The sequence below is a fragment of the Rhamphochromis sp. 'chilingali' genome (genome assembly GCF_963969265.1).
Source record: "Rhamphochromis sp. 'chilingali' genome assembly, chromosome: 1".
Lineage (NCBI taxonomy): Eukaryota > Metazoa > Chordata > Actinopteri > Cichliformes > Cichlidae > Rhamphochromis > Rhamphochromis sp. 'chilingali'.
In genome coordinates this window covers 48,890,094-48,917,126 of record NC_137929.1, presented here as the reverse complement: position 1 = coordinate 48,917,126, position 27,033 = coordinate 48,890,094, and the positions used below count along the sequence as shown (strand labels likewise).

The following is a 27,033-nucleotide window of genomic DNA, read 5'->3' as shown; positions in this document are numbered from 1 at the left end:
GTCGATGGGCAGGGCTATAGAAGAAGGGCTGGCTGGCTGCATATGTTGGTATTGGGGATTACTTTTTGCTGACCATGAACTGGCATGAACAACTGACCCTGTGGTGCCACCGGAACAGGAAGATTTGACATTTGGCATAGCTCTGATTGTTGGCATGAGCTCTAGTAGCAAGTCGTCTACACCTCAGAGAGCAGGCAAGCTGTGTTTGAGCTCTTCCCTAAAGTACACCTTGAGTTTTCTCCTTCCTCCACACTTGGGATAATTTTGGAGGACGGGGTCAACTTGGTTACTTCTTTCCAGTAGCTGTCCCACATCACATACATCCCAGCAGAAATGTTGCACCTCTGAATAGGGGAGTAAAGAACAACACAGTGACTGTTCACCTCCCCCTACAGGCTAATTTGAAGACGCTTCTGTGTTATGATTTACTTTTGTTTGTGTTTGATAAGGATTGTGGTCTTGTCACATGTGTTACAAACTGCATCTTGGCTGTTTGTGGAGCTGAAATAGATCCACACATGACTATAATCAGCTATTATTGTAAATCGAGTGACTGAGCACATGTGAGCGATGATGCATTACATATCACTGTGACAGAAGTAGTTCCTACCAATCATTTAGATGATCCCAACAATAGCAACAATGTAGTTACTTTACACTGTGTTCCTGTTAATCATAAACCACAAATTTACCTCAGTTTACTAAAATATTGATGTTTTAATATATAGAAACGATTGTGGAACATAGCTATCTGGTATAAGAGGAATTGATATTTCTGTATCGATCTGTACTCCAGAAGGACACATCGCTGCCTCTGTCTTTGTGTGCTACTGTCCCTTTCCTCCTCTGCTTCTCGTACTCATGGGCAAAGTGAAGCTTCATGAAACACTGAAATGTTTGAGGCATTTGTGCTGGAATTATATTGATTAAATAAGTAAGTAATTTATTATATCTCCACAGTGACACCTGCTGGCCAATTTGATTATCACTGTATCTTGATTTGTGAAACAATGACACAGACAGGAGCTGCATGTACAGTGTAGCGAGGAATGCTTTGTTCTCTACATTGGAAAGACCAAACAGCCACTGCATAAACACATGGCACAACAGGGAAGAGCCACCTCGACAGGATAAGACTCAGCTGTACATCTGCATCTAAAGGTCAAAGGTCACTCTTTCGAGGATGCCAATGTTCGCATTTCTGATAAAGACAAATGGTTTAAAAGAAGAGTGAAAGAAGCCATCTATGTCCACTGTGAACAACCATCTTTGAACAAAGGCGGTGGTTTATGACACCAACTGTCTGCCATCTATAATCCAGTTTTGAGATCCCTTCCCAGACGCCTTAACACCCACTCTTGGCTCATGTGATCTCAGTAAGTCACATGATACAGTGGGGCAAGTTCTCACAACAGGTTCACCCGAAGCCTTGAAGTGGAAAAAAACTAGAGAGTAGACAGCACCAGAGCTAAAAACCTTCAAATTCAGTACAGTTCATATTTTCAAAAAATTTGAGTAGAAAAATTTAATAAAATATAAGTTCAGAAAGCTGTTCTTGAATAAATGTGAAATGGGAAAGTCTCAAGCTAAACTAATAAGCAATGTGTTTAATGTCATTGATTTAAGGACCCAGGGTCCAGGCCTTGGTCCAGGGACCCAGCACTTATGGGTTTTGTTCTTAACTCGGGCTGGCAATCCTCTCGGATCGTCCTGCCCGGGAGGTCCTTATTAATATATTTGTTTTCCATGTTATTTTCCATATTGTCATTGGTCGCTCTCCCTTTTTCCTCTGTCTCCCCCTGTGTGTGTGTGTTTGCTCGTTCACGATCCTGGAAGGGTTCTGCATTGGAGGCTGCTACACCTGCCGCTCATCATCAGCTGCCGCTGATGCCACTTTACTTAAGGGTGTAGCAGAGCTCTGATTGTTGTTGTTCAGCTCCAGCATTGCAGCTGGCGCCGATGTGGTAGCCGCATGAGATGATAGTGGTGTTTTCCTTTAGTGCAAACAACTGCATGTCAATTTAACAGTTGGTCTAATTCATTATTTGTTAAAGAAAATGCAGATTTAAGACACTTTGCCATGGTTTCATTTTCCAGACCTGTCAAGTAAATTCTTTTTTATGTAATTGAGAGTTTTACCAGAATTAAGTAATTCTGAAAACAAGCTCTACTTTTATGTTTTCATATTAATATTTCACCTGCGGATGTTGTGATTGGAGGCTCCATCTTCACATTGATCTTTCAGCAAAAATGTTTTTGCTTGACACGTTATTTTCCTACAAGTGTATAATACGTACAAGGCATGACAAAATTTGAGTGAATTCAAGTATGTTTTTTTAAGTATATATTTTCTAGTTTTGTACTTGTTTGTTGCTTTTATTCTCTGGTGTCCCGCTTCAATAATGTTTATCTGACTCTGGTATTCTATCGGATCACATATTCAGTCTTAACTGTATTTACTGATTGCATTCAAATTAATGTTGTCAGTTATAGTTATCTTGTTTCAAAAGGCAACATCAGTTGGTAAAATGACCAATAATGTTTATTTAACATAAACAAAAATGTGGCTGCACACATATTTCTCTTTCTTTTAACAATGTGTTTTAAAGTGAAACATGGTTGTAAAATATAAATACAAAGAAAACCTGTAACAAGATCAAGGAGTAAATGAAACAATGATGATTGCTTTAGATGATCCATTTTGCTATAGAATCAATTATAATTTTAAATGTTCTTAATTTACTTTCAGTGAAATCGAGCATTTAAGTACTTTTTCAGAATAGTATTAATAAACTGACGAGTGACTTTTTACTGCTTTATTTATTCTAAGTTGTTCTTTTAGAATTTCTCCACCATCGCTGATTAGAGATTCGAACACTGTACAGTTGTTGATGTATTGCATTGCATCTTCTCAGTGACCTTACAATAGGGTCAGTGTGTCTGTACAGCGTACAGCAGCTAACCTCTGAGCACGTTCCAATGTTTTGACAGTTTATTCATCCATCCATCCATCCGCTTCCGCTTATCCTTTTCAGGGTCGCGGGGGGCGCTGGAGCCTATCCCAGCTGTCATAGGGCGAGAGGCAGGGTACACCCTGGACAGGTCGCCAGTCTGTCGCAGGGCCAACACACAGGGACAGACAACCATTCACACTCACATTCACTCGCACATTCACACCTAATGGCAATTTGGATTTTCCAATTAACCTATCCCCACAAGCTGCATGTCTTTGGACGGTGGGAGGAAGCCGGAGTACCCGGAGGGAACCCACGCAAACACGGGGAGAACATGCAAACTCCACACAGAAAGACCCCGGCCTGATGTTAGAATTGAACTCAGGACCTTCTTGCTGTGCGGCAACAGTGCTAACCACCGTGATATTAGAGATAATAAATGAGATATTTGCTCTTTTGAAATGCTGTTTCATGGTCAACGTTAATATCCAGTCATGAGAGATGGAGGCACCAAGACATGTCTATTCCTGGATGCAGTGGTGATCCTAGCCTGTTTGGTGCCCTGGGTGAATACTCCCACTAAACACTTCCTTTTCTAAACTAAGGATCTGATGGCTTTGAACTTTTCTTGTCCATCTTGGTTTTAATTTTGCACTCCCGTATGAACACCCATCCCCCAACCCAAGAATCATAACCTAACAGACCTACACCTTATTTCACAGATTCGCTTTGTCTACGGTTTATTTCTGGGATTTCGCACAACCCAGGATTCAAATCATGAATACATAATGGACTTGGATTTACATCATTATGAATTAAATGTGCTCTCTTTGGAAGCAGCAGGTCTCCCTCCCCTTTTGACGGGTTGTGTGTGAGACTTTGAATCATCAAACTGTAAATTATAAATTTTAAATTGTTATTGATCCCTTTACCTCTAGTCCTAAAGTGTATATTTATTTTCTTACTCTTCTTATATTTATTGTTTGTTTACTTGCACTGCTGTAACTGGAGCCTTGTCGTCTCGTCTCTCTATATACTGGACTGTATGTAGCGGAGATGACAATAAAGTTTACTTTGACTTCAGCAGCGAGCAGGCGCACCGAGGGCTCTCGCGCTCACTTTTCGTGTATAGAATTTCCATAAAACGTCGGTGCAAATTATAAGTCTGTATCATAATGTCTGGTGTTTTCGTGTTTGTTGGTTTGTTTTTATTTTGTTTTATTTTTCGAGTTGGTTATTAGATGCTGCGCCAGCCAGAGAATCCCGCCCCGCCCTCTCCTCCCTGTGCCGCAGGCAGCAGGCGCACCATAGACAAACAGTATCACACACTCTTGATTTTTAGTCTACGAACACCTCTTATAATGACTAACTACTCCTGAAATGTTGGAGGTTTTAGCTCTGAACAGAAGAATAAAAATAATAATCAGTCAAAATGTCCTTTTGTTTATTGAAATAATCCTGTCCGATAACATGAGGACAGTATATGTATCATTTTCTGTTGTAACCTACAAACTGAACGGTAATGTGACAACACTCATTTTTCACAAAAGCAGTTCAATACTTCCACGTCTAGTTGGTTGTAATGGAGGCGGAGTCAACTGGATCCGCTCGCCCTGCCCAGTGAATGCTCCCGACACAAGAGAAATAAATTCTGTCTCCATGCCACAGCTCTGCAGTCAAAAACAGGCTCACTGCAGCCACTAAGAGTGAATAGTATTAAACTCTCACTAAGTTCGATATTTTTCATCTCTGTTCACAGGTTTCTGGGTTGTTGTTTTTTATAAGACAACTTTATTTTTCCATGTTTGGCAATGTTCACATTCTGCTTTATTTGTTGCTTTTTTGAAGAAGTGGTGGAGACTAATGAAGCAGTCTAGTAATGAAAGTTACAAATAGTTGTTTGAAATGAAAGTTAAAACAAAAAATACTGAAGGATTCATTGTGAATGAGTTTATTGTCTAAATAAAGTTGCAGCTAGGCTTTTCTGTCATTGTTTAGATGGGGTGTGAAAATATTTCGTCCTGCCACGTGGGGAATGAAGAAGTCTGAGAACCACTGCCTTATACAATATAAATCTGAATTTGTTCTTATGGTTGATAATCATGTGAGTTTAAATTATACCTGTGGCGGGGTGTGGTCTGCGGTGCTGCTGCAGGGGAGATGGAATCACCTGCATGTCATCTACAATCACACCTCACCGGCATAAAACGCTCTGCTTTTTGTCTGTCGTTGTTCTTGTTGGTGATGTGTGTAGCTGAGCTGAGAAGCTGCAGCCGGTCTGGAGTGAACAGCAAACAAAAGTGTGAATAAAAGTATTCTGAAAAGCATGAGCATGTCATCCAGTCTGCCGTAACGTGCTGAATATGCATATTCATATTCAGCACATTACAAATCTTTAGAAAAACCATATGAGAAGTGAAGGGACGCCTTGAGGAATTATGCGCTTAAAATGTCTTAAAAAAGAGCAATCGAGGATAGAGAACCTGGAATCCTGTTGCCACGATGGTTCGCTGGTGCACTGCGAAGGAAGGATAGATGGCAGAGAAAATGCCACCCCTGTACCAGAAGGGTTTGTTACTGCATTTGCGGAGGAAGGGACAAAACTGAGAAACTGGCATTCCGGTGTAAGGAATGTTTACTGCTGTGTTTGCAAATGAACGATATGGGGAAGAAGACTGGCAACACGGTGCCAGGAATATGCACTGTTATATTTTATGAAGGTGGGTAGAATCAGGGAAACTGGCATCCCAGTGGGGAAAGCTTGCTGCTACATTTGTGAAAGAAGGATAGTAGGAAGGCAAACTGGCATCCTGGTGCCAGAAAATTTTACTACTGCAAGTTGCAAACCAAGGATAGCAGAGCAACAAACTGGCAACCTGAAGCTGATAATAGTTTTTGTTGTTGTTGTTTTTGCAAATGATAGATGGCCGAGGCTGCCAATCCAGTGTTCGAAAAGTGAGCTGCTTTATTTTGTGAAGGAAGCTTAGAATATAGAGAACCTGGCATCCTGATGCAAAAAGCTTTCTGCTGCATTTGACAAGCAGGGATAGAGACAGATAACCTGGAATCTTAGTGCCAAAAGGAATCACTGCTGCTTAGCATATGAAGGCTAGATGCGGAGAAACTCACATCCCAGTGGCAGAAAAACTTGTTTCTGCATTTTGCGAATGATAAACTGGCATCCCAGTGTCACGAAGTTTGCTGCAGCATGTTGCAAATGAAGGATAGTAGAGCAATGAACTCACTATCTGGTGCCCATGTTCTTTTTCTTTTTTTTTCTTTTTTTTTTTCTGCAAACAATATGTAGATGGCAGAGAACTGACATGCTGGAAGCAGAAGGGTTCACTGCTGCTTTTTGCAATGATAGATGCAGAGAAAGTGGCAACTCTGTGGTAGAAAGCTTGATCCTGCATTTATGAATGATAGATTCATGGCATCCCATTGCTGGAAGGGTTAGCTGCTCCTTTTTGCAATGATAGATGCAAAGAAACTGGCAACTTGTTGGTAGAAAAACCTGCCTTTGCGAATGAGGGATAAAGAAACAACTTGGCAAACTTTGCTTCTGCACTTTGCAGAAGGAGGGATAGAAAACATCACAGCTGGATTCTTATGCCTTGAAGAGATAAACGGCAATGGTGGAGGAGCAGAGCATGGAATTGTAGCAACTGATTTCCAGCTGCACATTAAATGATAGGAGGCAGGTGCCAAAAACTGAGCTTGCCCCTGCTACCTGGCACTGATGGCTGGGTGGAGCTGCAAGATATGTTTTTTTCATGTGCTATGTGCAGAGGTGTTTTTTTCTGTTCTCAAACTGATTATTTTTTTCTCCTTATCTTTCCTCATGTGGTGCATTTTTCCATTGTTATACCTCTCTGACCTGTCTTCCCCATGTAATGTTTTTGTTTAATGTATGTATGGTCGGAGGGTAAGATGGCGCCGCCATTGTGTGCAATAGGTCGGCAGCCTTAACATGAAATTTCCCCTTGTGGGACTAATAAAGGTATCTTATCTTATCTTATCTTATCTTATAATACCTGGTGGGCCGGTCGCTAGTCAAAATGCCCGGGCCAATTTTTTGTCCCAGTCCAGCCCTGCTGGGAGGTACAGCGTCTCCACAAATCTGAAGCTTCTGATTTGGAGAAAATGAGCTGAGGGAGACACCTGGTGGACAAACACAGACATGACAGGAAGAAAGACTAAAGTGCAGAGGGGAGACAAACAGCTGGAAATACTTGTTGGAAAGGATTGTCATGCTTCAGAAAAACATACAGCACACACTCTAACAGCCCTTTATTTGCACTGAAGGAGACACGTGAAGAAACCAAATCACACAATAATGAAGTGAACACATTTATAGTCAGTGTTCAAAATGATGGATAGAAATGAGAATCATGGAGCATTTGTTCACTTTTAGGTCTGTTTCTTACAGCAGAAGCAGCATTTACATGAACTCACTGGCCTTTTTCCACTCAATACTCTCTTCTTCATCACCTCATCTTCCTAAAAAGTGGATCTACCAACATTTTTTATTTTTTTGTTATTATGATTAAAATGTCAAACAAATATATTTTCCACTTTTTGTGTGACAGATGCAGGAATTTCTCTGCCCTGCATGTGGAGAAATCTGCTGTTAAATCAGAACATTAACAGGTTTCAGGTTGTATTCAAACACACATTACTGTGTGTCAGTAGGCATGTGTTAACAGGGACTGTAAGACACTTTAATGGCTTTAATGCATGTTTATATGTTTAACACATGTCTGTTTGTTCACACATAAACACATGTGATTTATGTCTGTTTATCTTTGACCTTGTAATTAGTTCCTACGAATTCATCATGTAAATCTCTAATAAAGTAGGAACAATGAACAGCCTGTCACACAGTTTGTTATCCTGTCTCTGCTGCTGTGTGCTGTGCTGCACTCACTCAGAGATAAGAGTTACTGTGTCCCACTGACACAGAGAGGAGAAAAATACTTGGCTTCATTTAGAAAATCGGAGCTACGGATTAAAACGACAACAAATATGTAAATGAATCATATTCAGTCACCTCATCTGCTAAAAACAAACAAACAAAGGCGTCTGCTCAGTCACGTGCTCTGCTGTGGCAACCAGCAGAGCAGGAGTGTCGGGGGGAGGGGCGACTGAATTGACCAAACGGGCTGTGAATGGACAGCAGACGGCAGAGGGAAGTGACGTCTCAGGAAGTGAAATGAGAACAGAAGTAGATGGTGAGAGAGAAGCGGTGAAACAAGGAAAACATAATAAGACAAACAACAAAGCGTAAAAGCAGAGCAACAACCAGCAGAGTGAAAGTAAACCTGTAATGTGGAGGAAACGGACAGTGAGCGCAGTGTAACCGTGACAACGAGACACGAGGACGGATTTAAAGTGATCATAAAATCGCCTCCAGACGGTCGTCGTTCGGTGAGTGGAACCAGGTTGAAATTGGCTTTATTGTCACTTCAACCATATACACCTAGTACACAGTGAAGCGAAACAACGTTCCTCCAGGACCAAGGTGCTACATGCAACTAGGGTTGCCAACTCCCTGAAAAATAAATAAGGGACACCTCGTGGCCAGGGCCGGGCGACCCAGTTGTCTTCACCCTTCCCAGTGTGGTGAATTTTCTAGCTCTTTTTTTGTGTGTGAAATTATTTTTTTAACCATTTGACTTGAAGTTGATTTAAGTAGATGCATATTCTATTCTTTGTGATATGAACACATGTGAAACAAATGATCATTTAGCCATTTATTTTTAGCTCAAAATGACAACATTAACACAATAAAACAGGTCTCTTTCTTGAACAGAAGCCTGTCATGCTTAACTTTTGAGAATATAAGTAAATCTTTCTTTAAAAGAACTCTGTCCTGCTTAACTTAAAATAATAGAAAACAATAGAAAGAAAAATATTCTTGTAACAGTGCACATTTAGTGCATTTAGTACAATTGGCTTCAGCTGAGGTATTATTTCAGCTTTTCTAATGCTAATCAGCTGCTCCTGTTTGTAAACCCGCTTGTTCCCATGATTAAGCATCTTAACTCATCATCATTATTCATCTATGTATTACTTTTATGTATTAGTGATCTATTTGTTGTAATCATCTATCCTTGCAGTTGTTTATTACACAAAATAAGTTATATTATCACACTTCTGGCCACATAGCGCTGATTTTCACTGCACATGCCCATATTAACTTTTTCCAGCCAGGTGTTTTCCTTTTCCCATTCTTCCCTTTCTCTGAGGGGAACAAACATTGCTGCTCTAATGCTGGGCTCACACTGTGCGGTTTTAGGCCCATTTTGAGACGATTTTTGAGTCGTGCGACTGATTTGGTGATCGGCCCGATTTTGGCCTTCATCGTGCGTCGTGTAGTATACGTGGGGTAACGAGAAGCGATTAACACCTCACGACCAGCTCCCGATCATCAATCGCTCGTGACGTGTCACCGCAGCCGCTCACACTGCTCACTCGCAAACACGTAAACGTCGGTGAAAAAGACTGAGCAGCACGGCTGTGCGGCGTGTGATCTGGACACAAGCAATGGAGGCACAACTTGTAGAACTTTGGAAAGCTCATCCGAGCCTTTTCGATGTGGCATCACAAAATGATCACGACCACAACAACCTGAAAATAGTTGGATTTACACTGCTGCTCAATCACAGCTGCCTGATCAATGTTTTTCATTAGCAATTTAGCAAAGTTGATGGTGGTGGTGTGTCTGTGTGAGTGAAAGACAGAGAGGGAGAGAGAGCGACAGATTTTCTGTTATAACCTTCATGTTATGGAGGCACAGTGTGAGCACTCAGGTCGCATCAGAGCATCGGGCCGTATAGTGTGAGACCCTGCATCGTGACCTACCAACTTCTAACCCCTGCGAGTCAATCGTGCAGTTTGAAAATCGCACAGTGTCTGTCCAGCTTTAGGTGTACTGTCGTCCGAGACTTGCACCGCAGTGTCGGCGTTTGTTCCCCTGTTGGCCATGCTTCTTGTTGTGGTCATCTGTTGTCTTCCGGTATTTTCTCCGCAAGCGACCTTTCCTCGACCAATGAGATGAGCGGTAATCTGAATTGTCATACTCGAATTGTCATAAGTGTGCTGTCAGCTCATTGGTCACAAAGCAGGAGAGGGTCTGGGAATTATGTTTTCAAACAAAGCGTTAATTCCATAAACATTTATAGACTACTTTTGATTCTCACTGTATTACGGGACAAAGTGCGTCCCTTACTGTACTATGTATGACTGTGCAATGACAATAAAGAGTTATCTTATCTTATCTTATCTTATTAGCTCAATACGGGACGTGTACTTTTGTTTCGAAATACAGGACGATTCCGTATTTTAAGGGACGGTTGGCAACCCTACATGCAACATAAATTTACAACATAAATTAACAAAAACTAACTATCTAACTATCTAAGGAAGATTCAGCTACAACAGCGATAAATACGCCTGTAGGGAGATGAAGAGTGCTATAATACTGAGAAACGGATCTCTGATGAGTGTTTGTAGGGATGTGGTTCAGCAAGATAAACGCCCTCTGCAATACGTCTGTAGAGACCCCTCTGCAAGTCATTTCCTTCAGTCATCAGTCCTGACAATCATGCTGAACGAAGCTTATGACCTTCAGAAGACCGAGTGCCAACTGAAATGAGCACATTTGCAGTAAATATATGAAAATGATTATAACCGCGTATTTTAATAGAAGGAATCAAACATTTTCAATCCCAACAAGACCTAAGTGCTTGAGATGAAGCAGGCACGTGCAGGGGGGGGCTGGAGGGGCTGGAGCACCCGCCCCTTTCCTGATGGGTGCCCAAAGTGCCCTTTTGTTGAGGCAACTTTTAAAAAATGTTTTACAGCGCTTTTCCTGCCTTTCTGGGGGGATTATATTTCACTAAAAAACGATCTAATATGCATGTCCACATAATTATGCATTATATATTATAATATTTTAAAAAACACACGCTGTATTTTAAAGAACATACATTAAGAAGCAGATTATATTAGATTTATATTTTAAATAAGACAAAATTTGGATTTTACAGCAGTAAAATGATTGTATCTCTACAGTTTAAAAATGTAATAAGCTTTGCCCCTGCACAGAGTGGATAGTGAAACAAATGGAATCATCATAATGACATTATTTCATATTTATTACTTCCTCCTCCTCATTGCTTTATTATTGTAGCTCTAGTAATAAATAATAATGTAAGGATTCTGGATCAGCACAGTGATGCCCATAGTATATACAGTATTCTGAAGAAGGTCTAAAATGTCACTGTGTGTGCGTGCATGTGTGTGTTTTATGTATATGGGTTTTTTTTAAATTATTACTCAGGATATAACATTGTCCAGAAATGCCTGGTAAGGACATGAGGAGGAAACAGCAGGAGCTGTGTGAGGCTACTAAAGGCAGGGCTATAACATTTTTCTGTCATCATTTTATTATAGATTAAGTGCAAGAGTTGTTAGGTGTGGATAATTAGATTATAGCTTATTGCAATAACAAGTTGTGCCTTGTTCTCAGATAGACAGCAAGTGGAGAGTGATATATGAAATGATGGGATGGAAGGAAGAAGAGAAGCAAAGAGTGAATCACAGGCAGAGCCTAAATTATTTCTCACAGTTTTTTGTTGCCTTATGGTTCCAAGCGCTGTCACCAATCTTTGCATTTTGTTATTATCTCATGACACTTGTTTAATCAGCTACCATCTCTCCTATGGACTTTTTAATGTCTACAGTCTCAGATCAACACAGCCCTGCCCTCCAGCCCTATCAGCAGCAGGAGCAGCAGCAACATTGTACCCATCAGGTAAAACATCGGCTACGTTTGCTTTGCCTCGTCGCCACCTCACAACAGTGATATAGTATGATTCAGGATTTTAATGAATCGATATCACGTTATCCAAGCTAGAATCTATCGATAAATCGGTAATCAAAACCCACCCCTAGTTTCAACAAGTCAGAGATATACTGGGGAACTTCACCGTGTAGAGCTCTAAAAGTTACTACTAATTTTTTTTAAATGAACCCTAAAATGCACTGGCAGCCAATGAAGAGAAACCAAAACTCGAGTAATATGTGACCTCTTGTTTGTGCCAGTTAAAAGTCTTGCTGCAGCATTCTGTACAGACTGAAAGCAATCCAAAGCTGATTTGTTAAAGACTATTACAGCAATCCGAATGAGAAGAAATAAAAGCATGAATAATCACTCAAGTTCTGCCTTTGACAACAGTAGTTTGAGTTTATAAATGTTTTTTAGATGATATAAACAGTTCAGAAACAGTAGTTTGGAGTGTTTCTCAAGTGACTTTGAACTGTCAAATATGACACCCAGGTTTCTGTGGCTCGATTGAACTGAAAGATATAAACAACTGATATGCTGAAAAAATGATATTTCAAATGATATTTCCGAAAACATGTAATCAGGAGCAATAATTAAAGTTTCTGTTTTATCTGTATTTAACTGGAGGAAATAGTCATTTAACGATTGTTTGATTTCTGACAGACAGTTATTTAAACAAGACAATTTATAAAGCTCAGAAGCTTTGAAAGAACAGTATAACCGAATACCATCAGCATAAAGATGATACAAAATAATATTGTAACATCTGATAATTTGGCCTAGAGTGAATATATATAAAGCAAAAACAGAATCGGACCTAAAACAGATCCTTGAGGTACCCCAGAAGGCAGAACTGATGTTTTAGACAGCACTTGATTCATACAGACCAGGGGTCCCCAAGCCCAGCCCACGAGGGCCGGTATCCCTACTGGTTTTAGCTCTCACCCTGGGTCAACACACCTGAATCAAATGATTAGCTCATTACCAGGCCTCTGGAGAACTTCAAGATATGTTGAGAAGGTAATTTATCCATTTAAATCAGCTGTGATGGATCAAGGACACATCTAAAACCTGCAAGGACACCGGCCCTCGTGGACTGGGATTGGGGACCCCTGCTACAGACAGTAAAAGATCTCACAGATGGATACGGCATAAGCTATTTTAAAACAACACCAAGCCATGGAGGGCTTTAAAAACAAATACTAAAATTTGTCTGAGGCTGAGATTACAGGATTGTTGGGCTTCATTTCTGTACTGAACAGTGATTTTAAGATTAGCTAGTAAATAACAATTAGCTAATGTTGTTCATGAGACTAAGGTCATCTCACTTTGGCAATGTAACTATAATATGACCAATATTAAAGTTATTATTATATTAATTATTATTAGTAATTACAGCAATGAACTTGAACTCAGTGTCAAATACTGAGCTCCAGTAAAGATTCAAGTTGCAGTCATTTATATTTCCTAAATCTTCACTCGAAGACAGGTTCCTTTGACAGTGTATATATAGATGTATCATATACAAGAGACAAATATTGTTCTTTTAATATGTTGGCATTACTAAATTTGGCTTAATGCTTACATATTTGTGTAAAAAGAAAATGTACGAGCTGTGATAACGGTTTCTGATAGAATGAAGAGTAGACTGATATATGAAATATTCCTTTATTGGGTGAGAAAATCAGACCATGTCATAACTGCTTTAAGTCACACAGAATAGATATCAGACCCTTAAACAGGCTGACTTCTGCTAAATGGGTCAAACTGGGCAGAAAGTACGCAAACACATAACATCCTTATAGAATATGATGTAACACTATAGATCAACTTACCTCAGAATATATAAAGCATATAAACAATTACAGCAATATGATGCAACAAACACAGCAGTGCTACTAATCCAAAATACTCAAAGCTTCATAGAACTGAAACAAACATTTATTTTTAGCTCCATTCTGCTGCTGATACATACTTTAGGTTTCTGAATGTTAAACTTGTTGCTGCCTTTCATAGTGTGTAACTTGAAGGCCCTGAGTACTTTCTCCCACACTGAAAACAATGGGAGGATAAAATTATTTGAACATTACCTAATAAGACTGATTCAGGACAGACAATTAGTTATGTTAAACTTTTCTAGCAGTCCTTCACAAACAGGGAACAGTCTGTCTATTCTCTCCATCTGTCAGCTGCTGCTGGCTCTTCCTCCTCCTCTTCCTCACACACTGCTGAGTTTGTCCTGGTGGATCATCAGGGGTGCAAAGCCTCACAGATGATGTGCAGCAGTGGGTCCCTCAGTCTGTCCTCACTCTGGACACTTGCAGTTGTCACACATGGAAATCAAATGTGTGATAAGCTGCAGGATTCAAACACAAGTGTAACTTATAAATACATGTTCATACTTTTATTCCACAATCAGAGAGAAAGAAAAAGAGAGAGAGTGCAGGACAGATAGATGAATAAAGCACCTTTCTTTTAGCTTAACAAGTGAACCATCAAAACAAAAGAAGTGACATAAAAGTTAGTACTTAATTTTAAAAGTTTACTCTTTGGCTGTCCCATTTGAGCTGTCCACCATTTTTTCGAAAATTATCCACAACCATCGCCAGGCTATGAATCCTGGGATAGGTTGAGCCACCAAAGAACCCAACCCATCCTTGAAATCCATGAAAAAAGAGGACGCATTTGTGGGCCGCATTGGGAGCAGCCTTTGAACAAGGACAGCCTTTGTCACCTGGCTGTGGCATAATCGGCCTCCAAAGGATGCGGCCTATGAATTGGGACACAGCTTTTGACTTATCTTGGACTTTATTTCATTTAGACACACAGTCAGAAATGTTTTGAGATTATTTAAAAATGATATTGTGCTCATAAATATATTATTTGTTATAAATATTGATTAGTGTGTAATTAAATCGTCTAGTAAATTGATGCGTTCTCATAAACGTGTTGAATGAATCCAGTGTGCATTTTAAAGATAATAGTAAACTAGTTAAAAACCCATCGTATTGTTGGGGAGAGAATGAAAACAGATGAAGCTGATTTTTAGATACTAACAGTCTCTTCTCTGGGGATCAGAGTGGGTTTCATGAAGAAAGAGGGACGATGGATAGTTTGTTATATTTGGAATCAGAAATCAGGAAAGCTCAAACAAATAAGGAAATGATGATAGCAGTCTTCTTTAATACGAGTAAATGGATGATTGTTCTATCGAATTATAAAATTGATGAAAGAATATAATTATCCTTGTTTTTCCTGCTATTCTCCTGTCCACACTCCAGTCCAGTAGGCGGGATTAATGCACCTGTAAGCTGATTTGTCAAACGCCATCAGGCCCCGAAGAAGAACGGAGGAGGACAGCACTACTGTGGTAGAGGAGCGGTGTGTGTGCAGACATGGCTGCTGTTGATGAAGCGGACTGAACTTGGAGGAGAGACACAAACTGAAGTATTGATCCCGTCACATCAGTGTGGATCTGATACCAACGTCTGGATCGCTTCATCGATGCTTGTATCGATCCGCTCAGCCCCAGTTGAAGCAGCGATGAGTTCAGCTCAGTATCTGAGAGAGTTCATCAAGGAGAGACTAACTGCTGTTTGTGAAGAAATCTTCTCAGAGGTTCAAAAAACCATCGTCCAGTATGAGGAGGAGATCAACCGTCAGCACAGACTGCTGGATATCAGCTGGAAACCCGACAGAAACTCACACATCATAGGTATGGACATGTTTTTAACTCTGTGCTGTTCAAGCTCAGATTCTTCAGTGTGACTGACTTTACTAGAAGATGTTAAACTGGGTATTTATCAGTGCTGTGGGTCAGTGTCCAGTGATGGACTATGTTGGACTGGTGCAGGTCCATGGTCACTGATAGATTCGTTTTTAAAACATTTTAATTGATTTATTTATTAAACTTTTTTTTCTCTAACATATTCCAGTGTTGAGTACATCAGGTGTGTGTTGGATCCTCTGTAAACACTGAGGCTGTGCAGTAAAGATCTAGTTAGATGTCAGCAGAAAACACATTTAACAAGTTGTTAACAGACTTCTCTGCAGTTGAAGTGAAGCTTCATTTAAAGAAGGATTTCAGACACTGATGTTTTCATGGTGTCACCCTGCAGTTTACTTTGGTGAACTTTGTGTCTTTGCTCACAGTGAGGAGCTTCAATGCTAACATGTTAGCATGTAGCTATGAGTGTGCACAACTATTTCCCTGAGCTGTTGTGTGTGTGTGTTGTGAGAATAGATTATTGTAGTATTAGGGATTTAGTTGTATTAACCATAGTAAAGCATTATATTAATTATTTATTTAAGTAGGTCATAGGTCAAGCTACTAAACATTCACACATAGAGCACACACACAGAATTGGGAGAATAGGTCAGAGGTGTAGGTGAGAAGCAGAGGCGACGGCAAGCTGCCTTTGGTGGGATAAGGTGTTGGTAAGCCAAAGCCAGGAGAACATAGTGTGTGAAGAAGTGGGCAGCAAGGACACGAGATAGGGAGGCAGGAGATAGAGGCATTAGCAGGCACATAGTTTTGAGAGACAAAGGTTGTTGATAATATCTGTGCTGTTGGGACTGCCCCAGCAGATTTTGATGTTGGAGGCTGAGCTGTGAACATCCCCATGTACATGTAATAAAATTAATTGATTATTTATTTTGAGAAAAAAACAGGAATGGAATATTACACTGTTTCATGATACCTTGTAGAGAAAGAATGTGAATGCTTAGGTTTTATGACTGTTACGACCCCCTCTGCTAGGCGTCAGGGAGGGAGTAACATACACGAGCCCCCCAACACAAAACTGAGTAAAGCAAAAGGTTTTATTTACAAACTTTAAACAGAAAACCGACAGGGCTGTGCAACAGACCACTGGGCAGACAATTATTACATAAAGAAAGAACAGTCACGAGTAAAAGTTAAAGGGTAACTAAGGCAGGCTGGCCGCACACAAAATAAAAGCTAGGGTTTTAACTAAGGCAAGCCAGCTTCACAAAATCCTACTCACAGCCAGCTAGCAGCTCAAAACTCTAATCAGGCTAAGTTTAAAGCATGCACCAAGATTCGACAAAGTTCAGCAATATGAACAAGTTCAACAAAGATTGACGAGGGAGGCACGAAGGGCAAACTGCATGTTCAGTCCTAAGCAGCAGCCACTGAGTGAAGGACCTCCAGCCTTTTGTAGCCACAGGTGGGTACGATCAGCCACTGATTGCCTCTTGGAGCATCACGGGATCCCGGGGCAGCCAATCGTCCGTGTGGTCTGGCACACTTCATTCTGCATACGAGAGGGTTGGCACGGGTCTCCCAGTAACCAATCACACACACGAGTCCTGGAACACATTGATTTACCTAGAGGAAGGCGGGGCCACCTGAGGCCGGAGGCCGTAACAATGACTCGGTGGGGGTTGAGGCTATAAGAGTGTGTGTAACTGTCAGACACTTCGAGATCTGCAGCACCCCTCCCATGCACATCTCCCGTCCGTATTGCTCAAAGAGTCGGTATGGAATGAAGAGAATTGTATTGATTAAATAGATTGTTGATTGAGCATTAAAACACAAAGTGTTGTTCTTCCTTTAGCCCGGAGATCAAAGAATTGGGTTTTTAAAAGTGTGTGGCTCATAATGGGTCATATCGTTAGCTTCATAGCATAAGTGCCTAAGTCATTTTTTGGTCAAATTGAGATTTTTGCCTAACTTTACTCCCCTACCACTGCTGCATCATCCTGTCCGTCTGCCTATGTCATTGGCCAAAAATGACTTAGGCAATTATGCTATCAAGCTAACGATATGACAGGCTGATCACCATTTGTTCAGGTTTTGATTCATGCTTTTAAAAATTAGTTTTTCTATCAACACATTAGTGATTATTGTTCTTGTGTTTCTTTGTTCCTCAAGACCTCCCACAACAACATGACTGTGAGGAAGAGGAGGGTCTGGATGAGCAGCAGGTCTGTAACCAGGAGAGGAACTCCAGTCTGGACCAGGAGGACCAGCCTCCACAGATTAAAGAGGAACAGGAGGAGCTCTGCAGCATTCAGGAGGGAGAGCAACTTGTACTGAAGCAGGAGACTGAAGGCATTATCGTCTGGACTGATGAAGAGCAGCTCAGACTGATGGAGACCATCCGGAAACCTGTGATAAAGTTACACAGAATAGGTATGTAAAACTGTGATTTTTAAAAATAAATAAATAAATTTTAATAACAGTGATTATGTCTCATGGGCAGCACAGTGGAACAGTGGTTAGTACTGTTGCCCCACAGCAACAAGGTCCTGAGTTTGACCTGAAGTGACCTGTCCAAGATGAACCCTGCCTCTCCCTATGGTAGCTGGGATTGGCTTCAGCACCCTCACTATACCATAAGGACATAGTAAATGGTAAATGGCCTGTATTTGTATAGCGCTTTACTTAGTCCCTAAGGACGCCAAAGCGCTTTACACTACATCCAGTCATCCACCCATTCACACACTGGTGATGGCAAGCTACATTGTAGCCACAGCTGCTCTGGGGCGCACTGACAGAGGTGAGGCTGCCGGACACTGGCGCCACTGGGCCCTCTGACCACCACCAGTAGGCAACAGGTGAAGTGTCTTGCCCAAGGACACAACGACAGAGACTGTCCAAGCTGGGGCTCGAACCGTCAAAGTTGCATTTGTTTTTAGAGGCACAGGAAGAATTGAAGGTCCCAAAGTAATTAGCAACATGAATGAATTTCTTCAGCCTGATATTTGGTTTTCATTTACATAAACACATTTCCACCATTAACTCATGCAAAAAGGTGAAAATTTATGCATGTGTGTTTAGAAGGTTTCAGGAAATCTGAGCTGGCAGCAATCACTTCAGAGTGTCGGGTCAGAACACTTGCAAATGTTTGGATATGAGAGGAACAAACAGGCAGAATCCAGGAATAAAGTTGTCATTCTTTACATTTCAAGTTGAGAATGTGGCCACAGCAGGGCAAGAGTGTGTGCGTGTGTGGTTTCTGTCGACAAAGCATAATGATACAAACCAATTAGAACTCAAATTACATACAATACATTATATAACTAAATAAACATATTACTTCAGCCAGGATAATGTGAAACATGAGTTTTCACCCACTGCTCAGACAAAATCTACACAGAAAAACAAAGACAACAACACAAGTTTCATTTTGTTTTGTTATCAGTTTAAGTTAAAGAATAACATGTTTCCTCTGCAGCATGGAAATCTTTAGATGTGTACAGTTTACAGGTCTGGGTAAGTATGAATAAATATTCCTATTCTGTTTTGGAAAATATGGAATTCAGAGTTTCTAAACTGAAATTTATCAGACAAGAAGAGATTTCTCATGGTATTTCAAGCACAGCCAAAACATTTACGTATAAGAGAGCTCTGCCCCAGCATGCCTTCTTATAATTGTAGCCAATCCAGACATCCACATTCATTTAACAAAAAACAACAACATCTATGTATTTCATATATCACAGATATTCACATATGAAGCTGAAATTTGAAATTTTCTTATGAAAGTGTCAGAACTTATGTTCTTAGGCCTGTGGCCCAGTGTTTTGATTTTGCATTATTGTTTATTAGTCTATTTTCTTCTTGGTTCTTGTTTACTAGTGTTTTGGTTTTTGTTCAGTATTTCTTAGCTTGTGGATTCCTTTGCCCCTCATGTCACTCTGGTCGCTGTACTGTGTACTGTGTTAGTATTGTGTCTCTGAGTTCAGTCTGTGGATTTCCTGCTTTACTTGTCTCATGTTAATGTAATCTGCTTTACAGTGGCTTGCAAAAGTATTCGGTCCCCTTGAACTTTTCCACATTTTGTCACATTACAGCCACAAACATGAATCAATTTTATTGGAATTCCACGTGAAAGACCAACACAAAGTGGTGTACACGTGAGAAGTGGAACGAAAATCATACATGATTCCAAACATTTTTTACAAATAACTGAAAAGTGGGGTGTGCGTAATTATTCAGCCCCCTCTGGTCTGAGCAGTCAGTTGCCCATAGACATTGCCTGATGAGTGCTAATGACTAAATAGAGTGCACCTGTGTGTAATCTAATGTCAGTACAAATACAGCTGCTCTGTGACGGCCTCAGAGGTTGTCTAAGAGAATATTGGGAGCAACAACACCATAAAGTCCAAAGAACACAGCAGACAGGTCAGGGATAAAGTTATTGAGAAATGTAAAGCAGGCTTAGGCTACAAAAAGATTGCCCAAGCCTTTCTGTCTCTTGGCTCTCGGTGAAGGCGGTCGCACTTTTTCTCTTCTCCTCCTTCCCCTTATCTTCCCTGCTTAGCCTCTTGTGTCCTTGTCTTGTCTCATGTGCATTACTTTCCCTGGAACAGTCTCTCACTGTCGTTCTCTAAAACCTAAAAGAGAATTATGGATTTGATCAACTGGTCTCTGAATGCTATTGACACCCTCTTCTCAACGAGAAGTCTGGGCTCGGGAGAGCCTGAGTGCCCTGGAGGGACTTTCCCTGCCGGATACACGATGGATGGGTGGCAGACCTGGAGGATCTTGTGCCTGGCGGGACTGTCTATCGAGGACGCTGAAGACATCTACCTATTCGGAACCATGATAACAGGGTTCTTGCTGATCGGAGCTGGCTTGGCCCTGACCTATCGGAGAAATAAGAGAGCGGAACCAGCTGTTCAAACCCCCCCAAGGCTGACCGCTGGAATTGAAGCGACGGGACGAGGCGCGACCTCTCACACCGAACGTAGCATGGTTAACACCTTGGAGACGCTTACAGCTGCCGTGAAGACTCAAACTAACACCATTGAGCATATGATGGGATACATCAGAGAGGGGCCTGCTCATATTGACACCCTTGAGCGAAAGTTGGAACACATCGCAGAACGGCTCACTGCAGCTGTGGGGTCTCAGAATCAAAAGAATGACAACACCACGGAACAGAAGTTTGATACCATCATGGGGAGGCTCGCGGCTCTCCAACGGGAGATCGAGAGACCAGTGTCAGAGTGCTAAATTCGGAGCTGCAAAGCTCTCCAGAAATATGAAAAAGAGAAATTTGTAAAGGAGAAATCAACAATATTCAACATATGGACACCACGGCGCCAGCTGCTCAGGCCCGAGGCTGGAGCCCACCAAAACAACTCCCTGATAACGACTGTGTGATGACTATTCTTCCCATCCCATGCAAGGCCACCTGGGTTGGCTGGCAGACTGTTTACTTAGCCTGATAGGGCGAAGGACACTGTCTCAGCTGAACTCTGGACACGCACACACATACACTTACACTGATAAGCACGCACTCATCCCCCTCCCTTTCCAAACGCCTTCGATGCTTGTTTCCTGCGGGGGAAGACTGCGGGTCTGCGTGCCGCGCTGAAATGGTAGCGCTGTATAGGACGACTGCTGTGTTCCTTCGGATTACCCCCCACCCCCCTATCCACCCCTGTGGCTAGTCATGTGCTCTAATGCTGTGATGTGGACATTAATGTGCTCTCTGTGAAGAGGAGTTTTTTTTGTTTCCTGTTCTCATGCTGTCCTCCCATAGGTGCCCAGCGTGAGAAGAGGTCTCTTTTTTTCCTCTTGTACTTTTTCCCATTGTTGTGTAATTTTTCAGTGTTTTCTCTGCAACGCTGCCGATCTCCGACTGTATTCCCATGTGATGTCCTTGTTGTGTGTGTAAGTCGGGGGGGGGGGGGTCCTATTCCTCTGCGGGGCAACCTGCATATGGCCAATAAAGCATTCATTCAATTCAATTCAACATCCCACGGAGCACTGTTCAAGCGATCATTCAGAAATGGAAGGAGTATGGCACAACTGTAAACCTACCAAGACAAGGCCGTCCACCTAAACTCACAGGCCGAACAAGGAGAGCGCTGATCAGAAGAGCAGCCAAGAGGCCCATGGTGACTCTGGACGAGCTGCAGAGATCTACAGCTCAGGTGGGGGAATCTGTCCATAGGACAACTATTAGTTGTGCACTGCACAAAGTTGGCCTTTATGGAAGAGTGGCAAGAAGAAAGTTGTTAACAGAAAACCATAAGAAGTCCTGTTCGCAGTTTGCCACAAGCCATGTGGGGGACACAGCAAACATGTGGAAGAAGGTGCTCTGGTCAGATGAGACCAAAATGGAACTTTTTGGCCAAAAAGCAAAACGCTATGTGTGACGGAAAACTAACATTGCACATCACTCTGAACACACCATCCCCACTGTCAAATATGGTGGTGGCAGCATCATGCTCTGGGAGTGCTTCTCTTCAGCAGGGACAGCGAAGCTGGTCAGAGTTGATGGGAAAATAGATGGAGCCAAATACAGGGCAATCTTGGAAGAAAACCTCTTGGAGCAAAAGACTTGAGACTGGGGCAGAGGTTCACCTTCCAGCAGGACAACGACCCTAAACATAAAGCCAGGGCAACAATGGAATGGTTTAAAACAAAATGCATCCATGTGTTAGAATGGCCCAGTCAAAGTCCAGATCTAAATCCAATCGAGAGTCTGTGGCAAGATCTTAAAACTGCTGTTCACAAACGCTGTCCATCTGACTGAGCTGGAGCTGTTTTGCAAAGAAGAATGGGCAAGGATTTCAGTCTGTAGATGTGCAAAGCTGGTAGAGACAGACCCTAAAATAGCGGTCCCCAACCTTTTTTGCGCCACGGACCGATTTATGCCTGACAATATTTTCACGGACCGGCCTTTAAGGTGTAGCGGATAAATACAACAAAATAAAACTAGTACCGGTACCGAAAAAAAGAAGTTTTATTCATAACACACGTGAAAAGACCCAGGAAAACCGAGTTAACGATAAAAACGATAACAAAATAACGCTGAAAATGATAAAAACCCTGAAAACCATACATTTCACACCTGAGCCTCAACTCTCGCGGCCCGGTACCAAACGATTCACGGACTGGTACCGGTCCGAGGCCCGTGGGTTGGGGACCACTGCCCTAAAACACTGGCAGCTATAATTGCAGCAAAAGGTAGTTCTACAAAGTATTGACTCAGGGGGCTGAATAATTACGCACACCCCACTTTTCAGTTATTTATTTGTAAAAAATGTTTGGAATCATGTATGATTTTCGTTCCATTTCTCACTTCTCCTCTTCCTTGTCTTGTCTTGCCTAATAAGTTCCAGCTGTGTGTCCACCTGTTCCTCTTTTCCTCATGTTCCTGCCAGTGTGTTTTAATCTCCTGTCAGTTGGTAATTGTTGTCGCATTGTTAACATTGGTTCACCTTTTTCTTATGCTGTGTGTTCTGTCTGCCTGCAAAAGTTTATGATTGTATATTCAGTTTTCTTATGTTGGAGTTGAGCATTAACCCTTTAAGACCTACCATAGAACCAAGTCTGCCAGAGCTTATATTATATTTTTACATGCTGTAGTGCCATTTTTAGGAGCATTTCAAGTTGATATACATCAATACAACCATTATAGCCTAAATCTTAATAATATGTATGCATTAAGTGTATAGTACTTACATAAATTGCAAAACAGTGCAATAAACTACAAAAAAATTGAAAATTGTTTTTGTTTTTTTAACATATATTTCTAGTTAGAGAAATTTAAGAGGCTTATCCCTCAAAACTGTAAATACAAAAAAGTTGCACAAAATAGTTTCCTACCACAGGAAATTTATTTTAAGTGTCTTCATAATTTTATTTTTGAAATACACCAATTTTCATATACTGCAGGAAAAATGCAAATAAATATTATAATGCAAATTTGCAAAATAACAGCATATGCAGGACAGCATATTTCCAGCAGTGCAATATGAGTCCTAAGCATCCCAGAAACGACACAGAAAGTCATAAAGTCAAATATAACTTTAAAAAACATCAGTATAGGCTCATAAGGCCCCGATGGTAAAAAACTACATTTCCGCAAAATGACTTCACTTCCGGTTTCGGGCAGGTCATGGTGGACATCAGGGCTGCCACGATTAGGTCGACTATCAAAATCGTCGATGACTAATTTAATAGTCGACGCGTCGTTTGAAGCTTTGTAAGATCCCAAAAGACGCAGGAATAAGTAGCAGGATTTAAGAGTGTAATAACGGAGCTGTGTCCCAAAATTCATAGCACAGCCCAGCTCAGTTTCCAACAATGGCGGCAGCTAGTTAGTTTTAATATTACGCTTATTATTCTTTCTGGGTCACAAAATAAACATTTAACATATTTTCAGGCGAGAATGTAGCTGTGTTTACCTCAAATATCTGCTCAGTTTATCAAGACACCGCATATTTTCAAAAGCGCTCCGATGTTTTCGGAGACGTCTGTTACCCACTAGCTCGATAGCTAGCCAGGGGCAAGGCTCACTAGAGCTGTGAGAGCACCGGACTCCCGGCAAATCGTTTTCAAACCCACCGCCGTCTTTCGCTACTCATTTTAAACATATATAAGTCACTTAGATAACTTAAAAATGTTATTGTTTGGCTTTTTTAGTATTTTATTTGTTCCTGAGTAAATCGGTTTGGCTGAGATTAAAGTTATAGTTTTTACACAGCTGAATAAATGTCAAGCAGACAGCTGATTATCAGAAGTGTGAGATGCTGGAGAATTTACTCCGGTGTCCTGTTATATTTTAGATAGCAAGGAGTTTATTAAACTTCACCGAAACAATCTGCAAATTTCATTAAAATTTAATAAACTATCATCTTGTCTTTATTTTTAGTTAGCACATACCTTAAACACTTAAAGCTGTAAGCTAATGATAGTTATATATGAGCAGATGCTGCTGGTGCAATAAGCTGTACGTTTTACGTTCAATGGATGATGATCTGATTAGTCGACTAATCGCAAAACTAATCGGTGACTAGTCGACTATCAAAATAATCGTTTGTGGCAGCCCTAGTGGACATGCGATAGTTCACGCTGATGGATGTAGGAAGTGTTATGAACAGCTGATCGGCAAAGTGTGTTTCGGGAATATTTTGTTTTTGTTCCTGCAAGCGCTTTTTATGCAGTTTTTGCAAAGCTATATGTGGAAGGAACTGTGACTTAGGACAAGCTGATGGCATAAGATGTAAGTACAAATTCTCCGGTTTCGTATGCAAAAAAAATTGTTGCGCTAGCTCACGTGGTTGCAGTGCTACCGGGATTTTAAAATAGTTACGCAAAACGGAGCGTGCCCGCTCCAACCGGCTTTAAAGGGTTAAAGCTGTTTTGACTCTACGTTTGCCTCTATGAGTTCTGCGTTTGGGTCCTCGTCTCCTGCCTGCACACAGCACACACCATGACAGAACTAAACATTTCCATCAGTGCCTTAATAATTTTTCACATTTGTACACTTTAAATTTTAGTGGTATGTGTGAGCAACATGCTTACTATGTAGAGATCTGCTTATGGTTCAGACCAGTAAACATTTTCGCAAATGTTTGTTTTGCTATCATTTTTCTTCCTTGTGCCTTCAGATGTCCTACACCAACATGCTATTGAGGAAGAAGAGGCTCTTACAGAACAGCGGGTCTTTAACCAGGAGAGGAACTCTAGTCTGGACCAGGAGGACCCAGAGCCTCCACAGATTAAAGAGGAACAGGAGGAACTGTGCAGCATTCAGGAGGGAGAGCAGCTTGGACTGAAGCAGGAGAGTGATACCTTCATGAAGACTCCTACTTATGAGGAAAGTCACCACAGTGAACCAGAACCAAACAGTGAGCAGCTCCTTTCTCACAGCTCTCCTGAAGCAGAGAGCAGATATCATGAAGAAAATGGGCATGTGGACTCTGGATCTACTAGAAATGCAGAGCTGAAGAAGAGACATCACAGTCAGAGAGTAGACAACAGTCCTGTGTCAGTGAGTCAAAGTAGAACTGACACAAAGAACAAGTCTGTACAATGTGACGTGTGTGGAAAAAGTTTACAGAATAAATACAAAATGACTACACATCTAAGAGTTCACACAGGTGAGAAGCCGTATTCTTGTAACACCTGTGGGAAAAGATTTACTACCTCATCAACATTAAAAACACACATGAGAATTCATGCTGGCGAGAAACCGTATTCTTGTAATGCCTGTGGGAAAAGATTTATTCAGAAGTCACAACTGGAAAGTCATATAAGAATTCACACAGGTGAGAAACCATATCCTTGTACCACCTGTGGTAAAAGATTCGCTCTTCCAGCAGCATGCAAAACACACATGAGAATTCACACAGGTGAGAACTTGTATTCTTGTAGGACCTGTGGAAAAAGATTTGCTAGCCCATCAGCGTTCAAAAAACACATGAGAATTCACGCTGGTGAGATGCCGTATTCATGTAGCACCTGTGGGAAAAGATTTGCTGCATCATCAGTGTTCAAAAAACACACAAGAATTCACACAGTTGAGAAGCTGTATTCCTGTGGCTTCTGTGGAAAAAGATTTGCTGTCTCCTCAGCATTAAAAACACACATGAGAATTCACACTGGTGAGAAGCCGTATTCTTGTAATGCCTGTGGGAAAAGATTTATTCAGAAGTCACAACTGGAAAGTCATATAAGAATTCACACAGGTGAGAAACCATATCTTTGTACCACCTGTGGTCAAAGATTTGCTCACGCATCAGCATGCAAAAGACACATGAGAATTCACACAGGTGAGAAGCCGTATTCTTGTAACACCTGTGGGAAAAGATTTATTCAGAAATCACATTTGAACTGTCATGTAAGAATTCACACAGGTGAGAAACCGTATCCTTGTAGCATCTGTGGGGAAAGGTTTGTTCAGAGGATAAAATTAAAGAAGCACATGAGAATTCATGCGCGTTCAAATGTTCATACTAAGAAAATGCGGGACAGCTGTGAGTCATCGCTAAACACGTGAGTGAAAAGATGATCCATATTCAGGCCATTATTTTTCTGTCTAGAGCAGTAAAGAACTCTCAGCATTGTTTGTTCAGTTTATTTTATTAATTGTATCAGGGAAACTCTGATCTTATATTTCATGAAGCTTTAAATTCTGTATGCTCCTGTTCTGTTGGTTCATTGTTTAGCTATGTTGTTTATTATTACTGTTTTATATCCTATATTGGGACAAATGCCCCAAAAAACTCAATAAATAAACACAATAAAAATGGAAGAATTGAGCAACAGTCAAGAATTGTGTTTATTCTTGTAAGGGAGCAAAAGTATCAAATACCAAGTGTCATGCTTGAAGGGGGAAGTCCCCAATACATTTTGTCAGTCCCACCCTCCTTTGCCTTAAAACTGTCACACAATAACACTTTTCCTTCAAAAGGGCAGTTATGAGTGTGTGAACTATAATGAGCAGCTAAAATGTT

At 41.1% G+C, this 27,033-nt stretch overlaps 2 protein-coding genes across 3 annotated transcripts in view; both read left to right on the top strand.

Annotated features, from left to right (window-relative positions):
- Window positions 1-27,033, top strand: part of LOC308400855 (uncharacterized protein) — a 218,367-nt gene that overhangs the window by 39,284 nt on the left and 152,050 nt on the right. The window lies entirely within an intron of this gene.
- Window positions 8,148-26,854, top strand: LOC308400827 (uncharacterized protein). 2 transcript variants are annotated; one of them, XM_080888811.1, is made up of 5 exons: window positions 8,148-8,381; window positions 11,702-11,772; window positions 15,087-15,520; window positions 17,702-17,962; window positions 25,186-26,854. In XM_080888811.1, the coding sequence occupies exons 3-5, from the start codon at window positions 15,214-15,216 to the stop codon at window positions 26,574-26,576; spliced, it is 1,959 nt and encodes a 652-aa protein (XP_080744937.1). In that variant the 5' UTR covers window positions 8,148-8,381; window positions 11,702-11,772; window positions 15,087-15,213; the 3' UTR covers window positions 26,577-26,854. The 2 variants fall into 2 exon arrangements, with proteins under 2 accessions (XP_080744937.1, XP_080744938.1); XM_080888812.1 differs by lacking the exon at window positions 11,702-11,772.

What these genes read in the sequence shown, in the direction of transcription:
- LOC308400827 (XM_080888812.1), top strand. Translation starts at nt 15,214, where the DNA reads ATGAAGCGGACTGAACTTGGAGGAGAGACACAAACTGAAGTATTGATC. An exon ending in CAGAAACTCACACATCATAG is followed by an intron (nt 15,521 to 17,701) that starts GTATGGACATGT and finishes TTGTTCCTCAAG; the next exon opens with ACCTCCCACAACAACATGAC. An exon ending in GATAAAGTTACACAGAATAG is followed by an intron (nt 17,963 to 25,185) that starts GTATGTAAAACT and finishes TTGTGCCTTCAG; the next exon opens with ATGTCCTACACCAACATGCT.